This window comes from Chiloscyllium punctatum, chromosome 24 (genome assembly GCF_047496795.1).
Source record: "Chiloscyllium punctatum isolate Juve2018m chromosome 24, sChiPun1.3, whole genome shotgun sequence".
Lineage (NCBI taxonomy): Eukaryota > Metazoa > Chordata > Chondrichthyes > Orectolobiformes > Hemiscylliidae > Chiloscyllium > Chiloscyllium punctatum.
Window position 1 is genome coordinate 19,343,822 of NC_092762.1, and position 21,661 is coordinate 19,365,482.

General features: G+C 48.0%; 1 protein-coding gene across 1 annotated transcript; it reads left to right on the forward strand.

The window, feature by feature from the left end:
* Nucleotides 1–642: 642 nt before the first annotated feature.
* LOC140494375 (uncharacterized) lies at nucleotides 643–8,564 on the forward strand. The gene is made up of 2 exons (XM_072593569.1): nucleotides 643–825; nucleotides 5,798–8,564. The coding sequence occupies exon 2, from the start codon at nucleotides 6,130–6,132 to the stop codon at nucleotides 8,023–8,025; it is 1,896 nt and encodes a 631-aa protein (XP_072449670.1). The 5' UTR covers nucleotides 643–825; nucleotides 5,798–6,129; the 3' UTR covers nucleotides 8,026–8,564.
* Nucleotides 8,565–21,661: the final 13,097 nt, after the last annotated feature.

The following is a 21,661-nucleotide window of genomic DNA, read 5'->3' on the forward strand; positions in this document are numbered from 1 at the left end:
GGAGAAGGAGAGGGGAGAAGGAAGGTGGAAGTGTAGGGGGTAGTGTAATTTTTAAACGGTTAGCTGCCTTTTAGTCTTTTCTACCTCATAGTAAACACAAGCAGACACTCAAAACTGTTGCCGGATCTCCCCCACGTTTATATGAATGAAACAGTTGTAACAGCTTTCCTCGATAGTTGAGAGACCGCCCTTAACACAGTTGTACAACATCATCCATATAAGGCAAGAACGGGAAGCTCAAACACTGATTGGCCAAGTGAATAACAAAATAATCGCTGGCACCAGAACCCAAATAAGGAAAACAGCGGGGAATCCTCGCACTCGTTGGTCAAGGCAGCAGTAGTAGACCCAGCCCACATATACATGTATATAATGTGTGGAGATTACTATGCTTGTGTGTGTGTACCTTTGGGAACAGCACCCGACTTTGCAAAGTTGAATGAAAAAGTTTTGGACAGACTCCTCCGTGTCTTTGTTCCTGGGAAGGGAAATAAAAAGTGCTGTAGATGGGGCTGGATAGCCACTTATCTCGCACAATTGGGGGCTCTTCCGGGATGAAATAATTATTGCCGGGGGGGGCAGTCTCTTCGGCTCACGGATCAAGCCTGATTACAACAAAGACGCGTCTAGTACATATTTATACTTCTCACTGATCGGCTTGGTCCGTTGGCCGTCGGCCAAGAGAGGATGTGACCCGGCTCATTTAAAAATAATTTTGAATCCTGGAAAAGGAACACACGGACGAGTGCTGGGACGACCGGTTAGTGACTATACACGGGGGTACACACATTTAAAAAGGCCAGACAACTCCGTGCACGGATCAAGGTAAGAGATTCTTTTGTTCTTCCTTGTTGGCCGCGTGGTTTTGACGGTCATCTGTGAAAACGCTTTGGACGTTTAAGACCAGGACCGAAGATAAACCATGGGAAATCAGACTTCTAGATTTACTAAGGAAAAGTCAGGGAAGACTGCAAATGGGAAAGAAATACCCCCCGATAGTCCATTAGGTCGGAAGTTAAGTCTATGGACGGACAGTAGTAGAACGAAGGACTTAAAGAAAGAGACCATGATAAAATATTGTTGTTTTATATGGACCAAAGAACCTATCCGCGCCCCCTCGGTAGTTTGGCCCGAGTATGGGTCTGATGAAGACTGGGTGTGTCAAATCCTAAATGTATATGTTAACAGAAAACAACCGTGTGACCCAGAGGAGAGCAAATATGCCGCCGCCTGGTTGGCGGGCGACGGCGAGAGTCCCACGCTTCTCTATCCTCTGATTCCCCAAACAGACCCGAGGAAGCCCCAGAAGTCTTGGGACATCCTCACCGACGGTTTGCCACCGTCTTCCCCGCCCCCGTATATACCACCCGCGCACGACCAGGCGTCCAGCGCGGACCTCCCTCCTGCGACGGATAATTCCGAGTCCCAGCAGGCTACGACCAGTGAGGAAGGGACTGCTGGGGGGGGGCACAGGAGGGGGCACAGAACTCACCCCAGGCACTAGGAAATCAGTCCGACTCGAGATGCGGAGAGGTCGAGAAGAGGGATTGAGAGCTGGGAGGAGTGACAATATTGAACAGCTGAACCCCTTACGAGAGGTGCCGTTTGGGAATGAACGGACCGGGTTCGTAGTACAACCTTTAAATTCTGGGGATATCCGGCAACTCCGTAATGAACTACCCCGTCTACTGGACGACCCCGTCAGTGTGGGAATACAACTGGACCAATTTCTGGGGCCCAGTATATACACATGGGCTGAACTGCAGGCCATGATTAGAATACTATTTAATTACGATGAAATTGTTATGATCCGGAATAGTGCAATGGCCATTTGGGATAGGGAGCATCAGGACGGCCCTCAGCGTGGAGAGCAGAAGTACCCCTTAGAGGACCCCCGGTGGGATCATAACGACGCGGGGGGACGAGCCAATATGACAGACCTCAGAAGCCTTATAATCAGGGGGATCCAAACCTGCGTGCCCAAACAGCGGAATTTAGCAAAAGCATTTGAAGTTGGACAGAAAAAGGATGAATCCCCGAGTGAGTTTTTAGACCTTTTGCGGGAGTCCATGCGAAAGTATTCAGGTTTAGACCCCGATGGGGAAATAGGCAAGAGCATGCTTAAGGTGCACTTTGTGACTAAGTCATGGCCTGACATTCAGAAGAAATTACAGAAAGTGGAGGATTGGGCTGAAAAGGATGTTGCAGAATTATTACGGGAAGCACAGAAGGTGTACGTTCAGAGGGATGTAATAAGGGAGAAACATAAGACAAAAATGATGGTGGCAGCCGTACGGGAAGCTTGTAAGTCCACCGGAATGGGGGAGGGAGATTATGGGGTGGAAAGAGGAACGTCGAAGAAAAGTTGTAGAGGGAGAGAAGCGAGACGGGGCAGAAGTGAGAGAGGAGGATCTTATGGAATTGAGCACCCTCAGAAGGCCGGATGTTACCATTGCGGGAAACTGGGACACTTCAAAAGGGATTGTCCCGAGTTTAAAAGGGAAAGAGAAGGGATGTCTGAAATGGAGTGTGAACAAATGGATTAGGGAAGTCAGGGGAGGATCGGAACACGGGCCTACCAAGAACCCCTGGTAAATTTACGGGTGGGCCCATTTAGACAAGATGTTGCCTTCTTAGTTGACACAGGCGCTGGCAGGTCCTCAATTCCCCTCCATCCGAGGGGGGGTTGGCTTCCAAGCTAAAACATTAAACATTTCAGGAGTTAAGGGTGGGGTTTTTAATGCGAAAATATTCGAACCACAAACCTTGCAGCTGGAGGAGGAGGAACTCCAGGTGGAACTCCTTTACCTCCCCCATCTTCCCTATGGGTTATTGGGACGGGATTTGATAGTCCGTTTCGGATTGCGAATAGAAGTGGGAGAAGAGGAAGAATTAGCCGTTACCATGTCATACCTTAGTGAGTCCCGATTGACAGAGATAGACCCTAGGGTTTGGGTCGCCAAAGGGAACCGGGGGGGACTCTCAATTCGACCTGTGGAGGTAAAATTAAAGCCCCAGAGCCCCGACGTCAGAGTGTGCCAATACCCCATCTCTTGGGAAGGGAGGCAGGGCCTGAAGACAGTTATGGAAGACCTAATAAAAGATGGATTGGTAGAGCCCTGTATGTCACGATACAATTCCCCCATCCTGCCGGTCCGGAAGTCGGATGGGAGCTACCGAATGGTCCAAGACCTAAGGGAAGTAAATAAAATTGTCCAAGTACGGCACCCTGTGGTACCGAACCCATACACTATTCTGGGGCGAATCCCCCCGGACCACGGCTGGTTTAGTGTTATAGACTTAAAGGATGCCTTCTGGGCGTGTCCCCTGGACAAGGACAGGAGGGATCTTTTTGCTTTTGAATGGGAGGATCCTGATACTGGCAGAAAACAACAGTACAGGTGGACCGTACTCCCCCAAGGATTCACTGAGTCCCCGACTCTGTTCGGGCAGATTCTGGAACAATTATAGGAGGGACTAACCTTGTCCCCGGCCCTTAAGCTTATACAATACGTGGACGATCTCCTTTTATCCGGACCGGCGGAGGAGGACGTCCTACTTGGGACTAATGCCCTGTTAAATTACCTAGCTGAGAAGGGGTTAAGAGTGAGTCAGAAGAAGCTCCAATATGTCGAGAAAGAGGTTAAGTACCTGGGACACTTGATAAGCCAGGGACAGAAACGAATAAGTCCGGAAAGAGTGCGGGCAATAATCGAACTAGGCCTCCCAACGACCAAGAGGGAGTTGCGGAAGTTCTTGGGACTCATAGGCTATTGTCGGTTATGGATAGACGACTATGCCTCCCTTACAAAAGACTTGTACCTAAAACTCATTGAGGAGGCACCCAACAGAATAAAATGGGAGGAGGAGGAGAAAAAGTTAATTGAAATCCAAAAAGGAAAATTGATGGCCGCACCTGTTTTAAGCTTGCCGGATTTTAGTAAGACATTTCGTTCTTTGTGAACTCCAGAAAGGGAACCGCTCTTGGAGTATTGACCCAGGACTGGGGGGGGGGGGGGGGGGTAAAAGGAAGCCCGTGGCTTTCCTGTCAAAAATTCTGGATCCAGTGTCCCGAGGGTGGCCGGAGTGTGTCCAAGCGGTGGCAGCCACGGCAAAGCTGGTAGAGGAAAGCAGGAAGTTGACTTTCGGGGCCCCCTTGACGGTCACTACTCCCCACCAGGTTAGAACTATTCTGAATCAGAAGGCCGGGAGGTGGCTGACTGACTCGAGAATTCTGAAATATGAAGCCATATTGTTAGACCGAGAAGACCTCCGAATAGAAGTCGGGGGCTGCCAGAACCCGGCAGACTTTCTTTGGAAAGGGGAAGGGGAGGAGGAACTGGAACACTGCTGTTCAGACATAATAGAGTACCAGAGTAAAGTGAGGGAAGATCTGAGGGATACCCCCTTACATGCAGGTAGGCGGTGGTACATTGATGGGTCCTCTCGAGTGATAGATGGGAAGAGACACAACGGTTATGCAGTCATTAGTGAGACTGGTTGGGAATTAGTGGAAAGTGGACGGCTACCGAATGCCTGGTCCGCACAAACGTGCGAATTGTACGCCTTGCACCGGGCTCTGAGGAATTTAAAGGGAATAGCCGGGACAATCTACACTGACTCTAAGTATGCCTTTGGGGTAGTACACACCTTTGGGAAGATCTGGAAAGAAAGGGGAATGATAAATAGTAGAGGAAAGGAGTTGGTCCACGAGGAACTAGTAGCCATGATCTTGGAGGATTTGTTGCTGCCACAAGAGATTGCTGTAGTACATGTGAATGGACACCAGAAAGACGATAAAATAGAGACCCTGGGGAATCAATTGGCAGATGAACAGGCAAAATTGGCTGGGATGGGGAAGGAAGTAATAAACTGCCTGGTAAGGATTCCACAGATATCCGAAATTACCGAAGTGCCCACGTTTACTGACAAAGAAGAAACTCTTCTCGCGTCTCTGGGGGGTACAAAGGATAGGGAAGGCAAGTGGACCTTACCCGATGGCCGCCAGCTACTAAATCGACCGTTGACGCGGGACATTATTACCCGTTTACACCAAGGGGGTCACTGGGGCGCCCAGGCACTGTGCGATGCCTTCCTGCGCCGATATGCTCACCCTGGTCTGTACACGGTAGCCAAACAGGTCACAGGAGATTGTATAACATGTCGAAAGATTAACAAAAGGGGGCTGCGGCAGCATGCAAGACAAGGGGGTAGGAGTCCGGCCTATAGGCCGTTTGAGTATATCCAGGTAGATTACACTGAGCTCCCCCCCCATAGGTCGCCTGAAGTATCTATTAGTAGTGGTAGATCACCTGACAGGATGGGTGGAAGCTTTCCCCACTACCACGGCAACAGCAACTCAGGTTAGCAAGATTCTACTCGAGCAAATCATCCCACGATTTGGGCTACCCCGCGCTATTGACTCTGACCAGGGAGCCACTTCACCTCGACCGTCCTCCAGAATGTAGTGCAAGCAATGGGGATTGACTGGGATTTGCACACCCCCTGGCATCCCTCCTCCTCGGGCAAGGTCGAAAGAATGAACCAGACCATCAAAAAGCAGCTAACCAAGCTCACTAGTGAAATCGGCCTGCCTTGGACCAAATGCCTACCCCTTGCCCTGTTGCAAATTCGCACCCAGCCAAGGCGGGATTTGGGCGTCTCCCCTTTCGAAATGTTATTTGGCCTCCCGTTCCATGGGCCGAAGGGGGAACCTCCTGTATTTGAGTCTCGGGATATGTTGGTGCAAAAATATGTGGTGGCTCTGGGGTCTGCTCTATCTCGTTTACGCCAACAGGGACTTTTGGCACAGACGCCGCCCCTCGAGTTTGCGGTGCACACCGTCAAGCCGGGTCAGTGGGTCCTGATTAAAAGCTGGAAGCAACGTACCCTCGAACCAACTTGGGACGGTCCCTTCCTGGTACTTTTGACGACCGAAACGGCTGTCCGTACGGCCGAAAAGAGCTGGACACATTACACTCGAGTCAAGGGACCAGTGCCACAACCGACGGAGGACGAACGAACCTCTCTGACAAAGGCATCTAAGGAACAGAGACCCTGAGAACGAACTAATCGGACTTTGGCGAGTCTAAAGGAAATGTGCCCTCGGGCTACGGGTGTCGCGACAAAATGCGGTCAATCGTGTTGTTAACTTGCTATGCCATTGTCCTTGGGCTGGGTCATAGTGTGCGTGTTACCCAATTTGGCCTCTGGTTAAAACAAGCAGAGGACCGTCAGTGGTTCACCATCTCCGTGCTTGCCAACCAATCAACACAGACACTTAGCTTAGACCTATGTGAGTTGGTGCCCTGTAGGACTAAAAGTCAACTGAATCAAACTAAGCAGAATCTAGAGAGAGAAAGGGGATTCCAGGGTCAGACGTTAGTATTACAATTGTATGGTAGGGAAGGCCTAAGTAGGCTTCCAGCCCCCGGGGTCCAGGCTATGGTGTCAGTTGTCCGTGATCCCATCACCCCTGGACGAGATTGTGGGCAGAATCAGTGCAATCCCCTTTATCTGACCATAAAGAACTTGGAAAAGAACGAGGCGAGACTTAATAGAACAATACTGGGTATTAGAGTTGGGGGCCAGGCAGGATGGGGGGGAATGCAGCTGTGCTGCACGTATATCACGGTCATTGAAGCTGAGTCTGGGGGCTCATCCACCACTGATAAGCAGGAAAAGATTAGAATAATTGAGACGACGGATTTGGAAAAGACCTTTGAAATAGAAACGGGATACGGGGAGGCGAATGCCTGGATGGGATGGGTCAAATATACTGTGAGGAGCATGAAAAAGAGTGATTGCTACGCATGCACGATTGCCCGCCCTAACCCTCAGGTGGTCCCATTCCCGCTGGGATGGGAGAAACACCCACGAGCCATAGACTGCATGATAAGGCTGTACCAGGACCGAGAGGCCTGGAACGACCCCACGTGTCGACCCTTGAGTTTGAAGTTTCCCCCCGTCAGGTCTGAGGGGGCGCCCCGCCCGCCATCATTCTCAGGGGTAACGGGTACGCACAAGGCCTGCGTCTCTCGGACGGGACTACAGTGGGACGACGATGTGGGGACATTTGACAAGTGCAGCGGATCAATCCGGCTGGTCAATGAAACTACCGGGGGCGGGAATTACTCCCATATTCATGTACCTAGGGCAGACCTCTGGTGGTACTGTGGTGGGAGTGTTCTGCGACCGACCCTGCCCCAAAAATGGACGGGCACTTGTGCGATCGTTCAATTGGCCATCCCATTCACCCTGGTATTCGAAAAACAAGAGCAACCCCGTTCTAGAACTGAGAGAGCTTTGGAGACCTCTTTCGATGATAACATATATTTAGATGCCATAGGTATCCCCAGGGGTGTTCCTGACGAATACAAGGCTAGGAACCAGATAGCGGCGGGTTTTGAGTCGTCACTGTTCTGGTGGGTGACCATCAATAAGAACGTGGATTGGATTAATTATATTTACTACAATCAGCAGAGGTTCATTAATTATAACCGGGATGCAGTGAAAGGAATAGCAGAACAACTGGACGCCACTAGTTGGATGGCGTGGGAAAATAGGTTGGCCTTAGACATGATGTTGGCAGAGAAGGGGGGTGTTTGTGTCATGATAGGCACTCAGTGCTGCACTTTCATCCCCAACAACACAGCCCCTGATGGGTCCATCACCCGCGCCCTGGATGGACTCACCACATTGGCGGACGAACTGGCCGAAAACTCGGGCATCGACTCTGGCCTCACGGACTGGTTGGAAGCTTGGTTCGGTAAATGGACGGGGGTGGTCGTTCCCTTTCTTGTCTCATGTATAGTGGTGGCAGGGGTACTCACTGCCCTTGGGTGTTGCGTTATTCCCTGTGTCCGGGGATTAACTCAACGACTGATCGAAACCGCCCTTACTAAGAAGGATGTTCCCTATGGGCAGGTTGAACGAATAAATCTCGAAATGGAACAACGTGAATCCCTCTTGGGCGGGGGTAGTATTAGAGAAGGGCAGTTTGATGAACAAGCTCGGAGTTATTAAATGCCCTGGAGAAGAAACTTACGGTTGAAAAATTACAGGCCGTAAGAAAAGACACGGGGGATTTGTAGGGGGTAGTGTAATTTTTAAACGGTTAGCTGCCTTTTAGTCTTTTCTACCTCATAGTAAACACAAGCATGTAGGGGGTAGACGGTTAGCTGCCTTTTAGTCTTTTCTACCTCATAGTAAACACAAGCAGACACTCGAAACTGTTGCCGGACCTCCCCCACGTTTATATGAATGAAACAGTTGTAACAGCTTTCCTCGATAGTTGAGAGGCCGCCCTTAACCACAGTTGTACAACATTATCCATATAAGGGAAGAATGGGAAGCTCAAACACTGATTGGCCAAGTGAATAATAAAAGAGTCGCAGGCACCAGAACCCAAATAAGGAAAACAGTGGGGAATCCGAGCACTCGTTGGTCAAGGCAGCAGTAGTAGACCCAGCCCACATATACATGTATATAATGTGTGGAGATTACTATGCTTGTGTGTGTGTACCTTTGGGAACAGCACCCGACTTTGCAAAGTTGAATGAAAAAGTTTTGGACAGACTCCTCCGTGTCTTTGTTCCTGGGAAGGGAAATAAAAAGTGCCGTAGATGGGGCTGGATAGCCACTTATCTCGCACATCACCTTCCAAAATGCAGCACTTCACATTTTTCCAGATTTGACTTCATCTGCCACTTCTCAGCCCAGCTCTACATCCTGTCAAAGTCCCATTGCAACCTCCAGCAGACATCCACACTATTCACCACTCCACCAACCTTCGTGTCATTGGCAAACTTACTTACCCACTCTTCCACTCACACATCCAAGTCATTCATAAAATCACAAAGAACAGAGATTTTTTGACTTCTCCCTGCAGCAAACCACTGGTCACTGAGCTCCAGGCTGAATGATTTCCATCTGTCATCACCCTCTGTCTTCTATGGGCAAGGAATCCTGTATCCAGACAGGCAGGTTTCCCTGTATCCCATGCTCTGTACTTTCTCAATGAGCCATAAATGTGTTTTGTCACATTCTCAAAGGATTCAATAAGATTTCTGAGGCATGACCTGTCCCTTCCAAAGCCATGATGACTTCCTCTAATCAAACTATGGTTTTCCAAGTTATCATAAATCCTGTCTCTTAGAGTCCTCTCCAATAATCTGCACATCACAGACAGAAGACTGACAGGTCTGTGATTCCCAGGATTATCTCTATTCTCTTTCTTGAACAACGCGTGGCTGATTCACCTAACCTGCACATCTTTGGGCTGCAGGTGGAAACCGGAGCACCTGTCGGAGCACCACGCAGACATGGAGAGAATATGCAAACTCCACGCAGACAGTCGCCTGGGGCTGGAATTGAAATCGCGTCCCTAGTGCTGTGAGGCAGCAGTGCTAACCACTGAGCCACCGTGCTGCCCCATGTAACTCTCCAGAGCCGTGCTTCTGATACTTGGTTCCTCAAACTTAAGTTAGCTTCCTTCTTCCTCTTGACGAGATGTTCTACATCCCTTGGAACCTTGTCAAATGCTTTGCTGAAGTTCACGTAGACAACGCTGACTGCTCTGCCTTCATCTATCGCTTGGTCATCTCCTCGAAGAGTCAATCCGATTTGTGAAACACGGTTTACCACTCACAAAGCCATGCTGACTATCTCTAATCAGCCCTTGCCTTTCCAAATATATGTAGCTCCTTTCTCTCAAAATCTGCTCCAACAACTTACCCAGCACTGGGCTCACTGGGCTGTGATTTCCTGGCTTTTTCCTGCAGACCTTAAGTGATGGAACAACATTAGCCACCCTCCAGTCTTCCGGTAACTCATTGTGTCTGTTGATAATATAAATATCTCTGTTAGGGACACTGCAATCTCTTCCCGAGCTTCCCATGAATATTCAAGGTTAGACCTAATGAGCTACTGAGGATTGATCTACCTTTATTTGTTTTAAGATTCCAGCACTTTTTCTTCTCTGATGAGGATTCTTTCCAAGATATCGCTATTTATTTCCCCACGTTCCCGAGCTTCCATGTCTTTCTCCACAGTAAATTCTGACAACACTATTTTGTCTCTTATCTCACCCACCTCCTGACAGTTAAGGTGCCCTATTCTCTGGAAAGGTTTCTGAAAATTCAAATAAACCGTATCCTCGGTACAACCGCTCCTACACCTGTATCTATTCTGCTATTTATATTCCCACCAATAAAAATACAATCCAACAGGCTCGAAAACACATTCTCCTTTTATTAAAAGTGTTTCTAAGGGTCCGGTTATTGTTCATTGACATATCCTTTCAAATATATTTCAGCTCCAGACCTACTGTCAGGCTAACACTGTTTGGTTTCAGACTGGCAGCAGAAAGGGTTATGGGAGTTCGTGTTTATCAATCTGAAAAAGGTAGCTTACAGGTTCAACAGGTAATAGATGTTTTGGAAATAAGGAGGGTCGTGGGGACTGAAGGACATTATGGAGATAGGGAGTGATGTGGGGACTGTATGAGATTATGGATACAGAGATTGCAGTGGTGACTGAAGAACATTATGGAGATAGGGAGTGATGTGCGGACTGAACGAGATTATGGATACAGAGATTGCAGTGGTGACTGAAGAACATTATGGAGATAGGGAGTGCTGTGGGGCCTGAAAGGGGCCAAAGAGATCTGCAGGGCTGTTGGGCCTGAAGGAGGTTGCACAGATCAGGAGGATCATGGGGATTGAAGGAGGTTACTCTGAACGGGAGGGTTGTTGGGTCAGGATGAGATTATGGAGATAGGGAGGGTCGTGGGACATTTTGGAGATTATGGAGTTAGGGATGTTTGTGGGGAATGATTCGGTTATATGGATAGGAAGAGTCGTGGGGACTGAAGGAGTTATAGAGATAGGGAGGGCTGTGGGGACTGAAGGAGGTTAAATAGATAGTAAGTTTCTCGAGAAGCACAGGAAAGAAGAGCAGTTATCGGCCATTTGACCACAGAGTCAGTCCCACCATTCAATATGATCACGACTGATCATCTAACCCAGTACAGTATTCCTGCTTTCACACCTTACTCTGATATTATAGTGACTACTGGCATTTCGTGATACAGGGGGCTGTAGTAACTGGGACAGGGGTGTGCCTTGTCGAGATAGGGAGGGTTGTGGAAGCTGGAACAGGTTACAGATACAGGGCGGGTTTTAGGAATGGGAGGACTTTACAGGGATGTGGAGAAATGCGGCGATGGGACGTGGTAACATTCACAGGGAGGATTTTGGGAGCTCGATCTGAGACGGGTCCAGCTGAGAACAGAAGGGAGTCAAACAGTCAGGGCAGGCAGGGACAAGGTAGGATTAATAAATTAAACTGCATTTATTTCAATGCAAGGGGCCTAACAGGGAAGGCAGATTAACTCAGGGCATGGTTAGGAACATGGGACTGGGATCTCATAGCAATTACAGAAACATAGCTCAGGGATGGGCAGGACTGGCAGCTTAATGTTCCAGGATACAAATGCTACAGGAAGGATAGAAAGGGAGACAAGAGAGGAGGGGGATTGGCATTTATAATAACGGATAGCATTACAGCTATGCGGAGGGAGGATATTCCCAGAAATACATCCAGGGAAGTTATTTGGGTGGAACTGAGAAATAATAAAGGGATGATCACCTTATTAGGATTATATTATAGACCCCCCAGTAGTCAAAGGGAAATTGACAAACAAACTTGTAAGGAGATCTCAGCTATCTGTCAGAATAACAGGGTAGGTATGGTAGGGGATTTTAACTTTCCAAACATTGACTGGGACTGCCATTGTGTAAAGGTTTAGATGGAGAGGAATTTCTTAAGTGTGTACAAGACAATTTTCTGATTCAGTATGTGAATGTAACTACTTGAGAAGGTGCAAAACTTGACCTACTCTTCGGAAATAAGGCAGGGCAGGTGACTGAGGTGTCAGTGGGGGAGCACTTTGGGACCAGCGACCATAATTCTATTTGTTTTAAAATAGTGATGGAAAATGATAGACCAGATCTAAAAGTTGAAGTTCTAAATTGGAGAAAGGCCAATTTTGACGGCACTAGGCAAGAACTTTCGAAAGCTGATTGGAGGCAGATGTTCGCAGGTAAAAGGACAACTGGAAAATGGGAAGCCTTCAGAAATGACATGACAAGAATTCAGAGAAAGTATATTCCTGTCAGAGTGTAGAGGAAGGCTGGTAGGGATAGGGAATGCTGGATGACTAAAGAAATTGAGGGTTTGGTTAAGAAAAAGAAGGAAGCATATGTCAGGTATAGATAGGATATATCGAGTAAACCCTTCAACGGGTATAAAGGAAGTTGGAGTATTCTTAAGCGGGAAATGAGGAAGGCAGAAAGGGGACATGAGATCGCTCTGGCAAATAGAATTAAGGAGAATGCAAAGGATTTTTACAAATATATTAAGGACAAAGGGTAACTAGGGAGAGAATAGGGCCCCTGAAATGTCAGCAAGGCGGCCTTTGTGTGGAGCCACAGAAAATGGGGCAGATACTAAATGAATATTTTGCATCAGCATTTACTGTGGAAAAGGATATGGAAGATATAGACTGTAGGGAAATCGATGGCGACATCTTGCAAAATGTCCAGATACAGAGGAAGTAGTGCTGGATGCCTTGAAATGGTTAAAGGTGGATAACTCCCCAGGACATGATCAGGTGTACCCGAGAACTCTGTGGGAAGCTAGAGAAGTGATTGCTGTGCCTCTTGCTGAGATATTTGTATCATCAATAATCACAGGTGACGTGCCAGAAGATTGGAGGTTGGCAAAAGTGGTGCAACTGTTTAGGAAGGGTGGTAAAGACAAGCCTGGGAACTATAGACCGGTGAGCCTGTCCTCAGTGGTGGGCCAGTTGTTGGAGGAAATCCTGAGGGACAGGATGTACATGCATTTGGAAAGGTAAAGACTGATGCGGGATCGTGAACATGGCTTTGTGCGTGGGAAATCATATCCCACACACTTGATTGAGTTTTTTGAAGAAGTAGCAAAGAAGATTGATGACTCAGAGTGATAGATGTGATCTACATGGACTTCAGTAAGGCATTCAACAAGGTTCCCATGGAGGACTGATTAGCAAGTTTGGATCTCATGGAATACAGGTAAAACTAGCCATTTGGATACAGAACTGGCTCAAAGGTAAAAGACAGAGAGTGGTGGTGGAGGGTTGTTTTTCAGACTGGAGGCCTGTAACCAGTGAAATGCCACAAGGATCGGTGCTGGGACCTCGACTTTTTGTCATTTACATAAATGATTCGGATGCGAGCATAAGAGGTAGAGTTAGTAAGTTTGCAGATGACACCAAAATTGGAGGTGTAGTGGACAGCAAAGAGGGTTTTCTCAGTTTCCAACAGGATCTGGACCAGATGGGCCAATGGGCTGAGAAGTGGCAGATGGATTTTAATTCAGATAAATTAAAGGTGCTGCAGTTTGGAAAAGCAAATCTTAGCAGGACTTATACACATAATGGTAAGGTCCTAGGGTGTGTTGCTGAACAAAGAGACCTTGGAGTGAAGGTTCATAGCTCCTTGAAAGTGGAGTCGCAGAAAGATAGGATAGTGAAGGAGGCGTTTGGTACGCTTTCCCTTATTGGTCAGAGTATTGAGTCCAGGAGATGGGAGGTCATGTTGCGGCTATACAGGACATTGGTGAGGCCACTGTTGGAATATTTTGTTCAATTCTGGTCTCCTTCCTATCAGAAAAATGTTGTGAAACTTGAAAGGGTTCAGAAAAGATTTACAAGGATGCTGCCAGGGTTGAGCTCTAGAGGGAGGCTGAATCGGCTGGGGTTGTGGCGTCGGAGGCTGAGGGGTGACCTTACAGAGGTTTACTAAATTATGAGGGGCATAGATAGGATAAATAGACAAAGTCTTTTCCCTGGGGTCGGGGAGTCCAGAACTAGAGGGCATAAGTTTAGAGTGAGAGGGGGAAGATACAAAAGAGACCTAAGGGGCAACATTTTCACGCAAAGGGTGGTACATGTATGTAACAAGCTGCCAGAGGATGTGGTGGAGGCTGATATAATTGCAACATTTAAAAAGCATTTGGATGGGTATATGAATAGGAATGGTTTGGAGGGATATGGGCCGGGTGCTGGCCTGTGGGACTAGATTGGGTTGGGATATCTGCTCAGCATGGACAGGTTGGAACGAAGGGTCTGTTTCCATACGTACACCTCTGTGACTCCATCACTCATGGAGGGTATAGAAATAAACTGTGTGGTCGCGTCTGGAGGAGATTAAAGGTATAAAGGTTTGTAGTTACTGAAGAAAATTCCATCAATCGGGACCAGCAGAGTTTACAAAGACTGAGTGCGATTTGGAGACAGGAAGAGTTCATAGTCATCATTAGAAATGCAGAAACTAATTTATGAGAGAAGCAGGGACACTCTGCTTTGTGCGCAGAGACAAGGAGGAGTCTAACAGCTGGAGGAGGTTACTAAGGAACAGAGCTTTTTTGTTGTCGTGACTGGGAAGGTTACAGAGATCATGAAGGTAGTAGGAGTTCAAAAAAGTCACAAAGACAGGAAGGTTTTTCAGGTCTGCAAAGGACTACACTGACCAGGACGGCATAAGGAACTGAAGAGTTGTTTTTCACAGATAAGGAGAGATGTGACAGAACCTGGGATTAAAGGAAAAGGCAGAGATTTTGAGAGTTGTAGTGGAAGGAGGAGCTTACAGGGATAGGCAGGATTGTAGGGGCTGATAGAGATAGGGGAAGTGGTATCGATGAAACAGACAATGGAGAAACTGACAGACATAGGGACGGTTCTGTGGAACAGATGAATTTACAGACAAGATAGTGATAATGAAGCCTGAGAATGTTCTCATGTTCCTTGCCCAGCATTGTTCCTACATCATGCCCTCAGGGTTTGAATTAAAGTCCACTAACTCCTCCCTGTGCTGTTTACTGTGAGTGATCTTACCGGCTGCAGGATTTACTGAAGGCTCCAGATCTCCTTCTCCATCTCTCTCTGGCTGACCGACTGTCTTCAATGTGGTGATAGGTGAGACAGGAATTGGGAATTCTGCTGAGTCAGGGACATCAGGAATACCTACAGGAGGCAGAGAAGTAGACAGAATGGGAAGTCAGACTAATGCAATGAAGGTTACACATGGAGAATGGCACTGAGTCCCACAGAGATCTGGAAATTCCCAGTGTCAATTGCTGTCCTGTTCTGCTGCGTCTCTCTGGAGTGGAGAATGCTGTTGGCTCAGGATGTGGAGAAGCTGCAAAAGCGAGAGACACTGACAGAGGCAGCAATTAGACCCACGCAGTGAGGGATATCACATGGAGAGAGACTGAGTGCAGGAATGTATCAGGATCACACAATGGTATCATCAGAAGTGCTTCTGACCAGTGAGCAACTGCTACCAGTCTTAGGGAGGACTGAGCTATTTTATTGGGATAGGCTCCTCTAGTACCAGATTACGCAGTGTTCTATAAACGGACACAGATGAGAAGGGGGACATGTCTCAGGTGAATGGAAATGCCCAAGTCCAAAGAGAAAGGGTGAAATATTGGAACACCATGGAGATGTGGATGAAGACCAACAGAAAGAAACAGTAAGGGACTGAGTTTAATTAAAATACTACATTCTTAAATAGATTTGTGACAGGCAATTATTGTTTAAAATAAAGTAAATGCCATTTCTGCCCCGAACAATTCCTCACACACCACACGTGACATCACTTCCGGCCCTCACATCATCGCTGATATCACACACTCAGTGACTTCTGCACACGCCTACTGCCGTGTTTGCCACTACTTCCGCCCCCACCAACGCCGCGCACTTGCATTCTGCTGACACCACCCCCAGCTCTCACCATCACCATCCCTGCCCCCAGAATCCTGAGGGGAACATCACCCCTGCTCATGACTCCACCCCCATTCCCCCAAAACCACACCCACTCCAGTTACAGGCTCAGTTCCCTCCCACAGTTCCAAACCTACGCCAGGTCCCAGCTCCCAGTCCTGCCGAGTTTTCACCATTCCCCTGACCTCCCCCTCACTGAGGACGAATGATCAGTCGTCAGCAAAGGCGTCACCTTTATCTCCCTCCGTCCACACATCAATTAATTTAATACACGCATGTGACATTGAACACTTCTTCTGCCGCCTCCGAGATTACTTTTACAATCAAGACTCCCACCAACCTTCCGAGGACCCCTTTGCTCACCTCCAATACACTCCATCCACCTGGACACCCCGTGCTGGCCTATTACCTGCCTTCAATCTCTTCATTTGCAACTGCCGCTGAGACATTAACCGCCTCTACCTTTCTACCCCCTCCCCCACTCCAACCTCTCACCCTCACAACGTACAGCCCTCCATTCCCTCTGCTCCAATACCGACCTCACCATCAAACCAGCTGATAAAGGGAGTGCAGTGGTAGTCTGGTGCACTGACCTCTACACCGCTGAAGCGATGATGCCAACTCAAAGACACCTCCTCCTACCACCCCCTCTACCATGACCCACCTCCCATCACCAAACCGTCATCTCCCAGAGCATACAGAACCTCATCACCTCAGGAGGAGATCTCCCACCCACAGCTTCCAACCTCATTGTCCGGGATCCCCCACTGTCCGGTTCTACCTCCTTCCCAAGGTCCACAAGCCTGACCACCCTGGCCGACCCATTGTCTCAGCATGCTCCTACCCCACCGAACTCATGTCTGCCTACCTCAACATTGTCCAATCCCCCAGTCCAGGAACTCCCCACATTCGTTCGAGACACCTCTCACACCCTCCACTCCTCCAAGACTTCCGTTTCCCTGGCCTCCAACGCCTCATCTTCACCATGGATATCCAAACCCTCTACACCTCCATCCTCCATGATCAGGACTTCCAAGCCCTCTATTTCTTCCTCTCCCGACGTCCACAACAGTACCCTTCCACCGACACTCTCATTCGTTTGGCTGAACTTGGCCTCACCCTTAACAATTTTTCCTTCCAATCCTCCCACTTCCTCCAGACCAAAGGGGTAGCCATGGGCACCCGTATGGGCCCCAGCTATGCCTGTCTCTTTGTTAACTACGTAGAATAGCCAACTCCCGTAGTTACAATGGCACCACTCCCCACGTCTTCCTCCGCTACATTGATGACGGCATTGGCACCACCTCGTGCTCCCTCGAGGAGTTTGAGCAATTCATCAACTTCACCAACACATTCCACCCTGACCTTAAATTTACCTGGACCATCTCTGATACCTCCCTCCTCTTCCTGAACCTCTCCATCCCCATTAATGACAACCGACTTGACACTCGACATTTTTATGAACCTAACGACTCCCACAGCTACCTAGATTACACCTCTTCCCAGACTACCGCCTGCAAAATTACCAACCCGTATTCCCAATTCCTCCGCCTCCGCCGTACCTGTTCCCAGGAGGGCCAGTTCCACCACAGAACACACCAGATAGCCTCCTTCTTTCGAGATCACAATTTCCCTTCCCACTTGGTAAAAGATGCACTCCAACGCATCTCGTCCACATCCCGCACCTCCGCCCTCAGATCCCATCCCTCCAACGATAATAAGAACAGAACACCCCTGGTGCTCACCTTCAACCCTACGAACCTTCGCATAAACCAAATCATCCACCGACATTTCTGCCACCTCCAAACAGACCCTACCACCAGGGATATATTTCCCTCCCCACCACTTTCTGCCTTCCGCAAAGACCATTCCCTCAGTGGCTACCTGGTCAGGTCCACGCCCCTCAAAATCCCACCCTCCCTTCCTGGGACCTTCCCCTGCCACTGCAGAAATTGCAAAACCTGCGCCCACACCTCCTCCCTCACCACTATCCAAGGCCGCAAAGGAGCCTTCCACATCCAAAGTTTTACCTGCACATCCACCAATATCATTTATGGTATCCGTTGCTCCCTAACAGTCTCCTCTATATTGGGGAAACTGGACACGTCCTCGCAGAGTGCTTTAGGGAACATCTCTGGGACACTGGCACCAATCCATCCCACTGCCCTGTGGCCCAACATTTCAACGCCCCCTCACACTCTGCCGAGAACATGCAGGTCCTGGGCTTCCTCCACCGCCGCTTCCTCACCACCCGACACCTGGAGGAAAAATGCCTCACCTTCCGCCTCGGAACACTTCAACCCCAGGGCATCAATGTGGACTTCAACAGTTTCCTCATTTCCCCTTCCCACACCTCACCCCAGCTCCAGATTTCCAGCTCAGCCCCGCCCTCATGACATGTCCTAAAGGCCTATCTCCCTTCCCACCTATCCACTCCACCCTCCTCTCTGACCAATTACCCACATCCCCTCCCCCATTCACCCATTATACTCATGGCTACCTTCCCCCACCCTCCTCTCTGACCTATCACTTTCTTCCCCACCCCATTCACTATGTACTCTATGCTACTTTCTCCGCATCCCACCCCCCTCTCATTTATCTCTTCACTCTGCAGGCACCCTGCCTCTATTCCTGATGAACTGCTTTTGCCTGAAACGTCAATTTTCCTTTTCCTCGGATGCTGCCTGATCTGCCGTGCTTTTCCAGCACCACTCCAGTCTAGACTCTGGTTTCTAGCATCTGCAGTCCTTGTTTTAACCTTATTGGAGGAATAGACTACCGAGATAAGGCATGTTGTAGACACTGAAGCAAGTCACAGGGATAGGGATGGTAGTCTGGAATGCAGTACATTTCAAATACGTGGAGGGACTATCGGGAAGGGAGGAGGTGACAGCGATAGGATCTGTTATAGGAATTAAAAATTATTGAAGACACTGGACGACAAGACATGCCACAGATACAGTGTTGCAGAGTAGTGAGTCTTAGTACAACAGAACTTTTATTGGGGTGGTGACTGAGCCTGGGGTGTGTGTGTGTGTGTGTGTGTGTGTGTGTGTGTGTGTGTGTGTGTGTGTGTGTGTGTGTGTGTGTGTGTGTGTGTGTGTGTGTGTGTGTGTGTGTGTGGGTGTGTGTGTGTGGGTGTGTGTGTGTGTGTGTGTGTGTGTGTGTCTGTGTGTGTGTGTGTATTGTGCTCCCCTCCAGCACTGTAACTGTGTCATGTTGTGTTAACAGATGTTTGGAGCCGTCTCATTGTCCTTTGCTCTGTGCACTGTGGGAGACCTTACCTCACTACAGGATTTATTGAAGGCTCCAGATCTCCTTTCCCTTTGTCTCTCTCTGGCAGCAACTGCGTTCAATGAGGTGATGGACGATCCACCCAGCAGCTGGAAGGCTATTGAGTCAGGACTTTCCTGAATAGCTACAGCAGACAGAGAAATAGACAGAATGGGAAATTAAACAGATGCAGTGAGGGTTACACATGGAGAATGGCACTGAGTCCCACAGAGATCTGGAAAATGGAGTGATATTAAGTAATAGTCCCAGATTGCTGGAAGATGTCAGGATCACACAGTCATGTTGGAAGAATGGGTTTAGCTTCATGAGGCCCTGGTATCAGTGCTCAGGAATGAGCACCCAGTGAGCAGGTGAAGTAATGGCCTAGTGGTATTATTGCGAGAGAATGTATCCAAAACCACAGCTAATGTTCAGGGGAGGCAGGATTGAATCCCGCCATCTGAAAAGCAGACATTTGAAATCAATAATTTAAAAAAAAATTAACAATCCACAAATAAGTATGAAACCATTACTGATGTACAACAAATCCAAACACCTGTCCCTTAGAGAAGGACATCTGCTCATCCTCACGTGGTCTGCATGACATACCGACAGCAAAGTGTTTGCCTCTCAATTACCCTCTGAAATGGCTGTTGAAGTTACTCAGTTCAAGGGCAGCTAGGGCTGGGCAAGAAAGGCAGGTCAGCCAGAGACACCCACATCCCATACCTGATTCTTAAAAAATCCATTAGGATCGTCCCACTGGAACCGTGCTGGGACCAGTGTCCCGGCCAACCATGTCGGTATGTTTATGGAGAGGGCTTTAAACTGACAGAGAGGATGCAGGAACCGGTATCAGGTGAAAGGAGCATCCCAAATCCAAAGAGAAAAAAGGTGAAGTATGGGAGCAGCTTGGGAATGTGACTGAAGACCAGCAGAAAAGAATAGGATGGGACAGTGTTTAACTAAAATTGTATATCAGGAAATTGGCTTGTGACAGGAAATTGTGGAAGAGAGTAAATTATGTTTTTTTTAATGGACAACGTTGCTGCAATACGGTCGATGGATTTGTGACACAGAGATAAAAGAGATTTAGACAGCAGGGAGACATGGATACAGGGTGAACAACAATATTCAGTGGTTCACAATCTTGTGCAAACTCAGTCAAACTGGGCAACGCTAACAATAATGGATAACAAAGGCATCACAGAGAAAACATTTGGCCTCAGATCATGAAGTAGAGTCGGTCTGAATGTAAATCCTGGCCAGTACTTACCAAGGACACAAGCAGCAGTACAGTTTTAGACACCGAACAGTATTTCATTGCTCATCACTGCATTAACCAGGAACACATTGGAACTTTTAAACAAAGGCATTGTTATAATTTTGGAAAACTTCAATATTTGTATAATCTGGGGCAATCACATGGTCTGCATTGATATTGGAAGGAGTTCAGAGAATTTTTTTTCAGTGTTTCTTTGAAAAACACATTGTGCAACTGTTAAGGGACATAACTATCGCAGAGCGACCGTGTAATGAAACTTAATGAATGAGTAATGTCACCTGGAGAGATCATCTGGGAAATTGTGATAAAGTGCATTTTAAAGAAATATAAAGATTTAAAGTGAATCACAGAAAGGACAAGCTACAACTAGAAACAAAAACAGCCAATTACATGGGTTGGAGAGGAGAACTGAGCAAGATAAACAGGCTAAACAGACTGAAATATGTGCCTGTAAATAAACAGTGGAAACCATTTGAAGGAACAGTGTAAATCACTCAACAAAAGGATACTCCATTGAAGCAGTAAAAACCTCAGCAAGAGATTCGCACAGATCCCTCACTCAGGACAAAAGGGATCATACTAGATTATGAGGCTGACAAGATCGCCAAAAAGTATTTAAAATCCTGAAGTGAGAGTGTGCTTTGGGAGTAAATGTTAATGGATTGGAATGGGTCTGCTCGCAGGAGGAGGGCTTTGGGAAGGGGAACCATGGTCAGGGTTTATTGACACGATAGTAACAGGGAGAGGTGAAGGTGCTGGAGGTGGTGAGAGTGTTACAGAGAGTGGTCAGGGTCTGAATGGTGTTACAAAGCCAGTAAAGATTGCTGTAGCTGGAGGGGTTTGCAGAGGTAGGGAGGGACACATGCATTTTTATTTATTCATTCATGGGATGTGGGTATCACTGATTGGACTAACATTCTTTGACCCAACTGCTAATTACCCAGAGGTTAGCTCAGAGTCAGCCATATTGCTGTGGGTCTGGAGTCACATGTTAGCCAGACCAGGTTAGAATATTTAATGTTCTTCCCTAAAGGAGGTAAGTGAACCCCATGAGTTCTTCCTCCTGATCAACAATGTTTTAATGGTGGCCCCACCAATGCCTTGTACAGATACAACATGACATCCCATCTCTTACTCTTAATGCTCTCCCCAATGAAGGGAACCATCCCAAAGGCCTGCTTCACCAGCCTGTCTGCCAGTGACACCACATTCAAAGAACTGTCTAGCTGCATCCCTGGGTCACTGACTGACAACACTACCCAGGGTCTGAACAT

Excerpts from the sequence above, each read along its gene's own strand:
- LOC140494375 (XM_072593569.1), top strand. The coding sequence starts at position 6,130 with ATGCGGTCAATCGTGTTGTTAACTTGCTATGCCATTGTCCTTGGGCTG.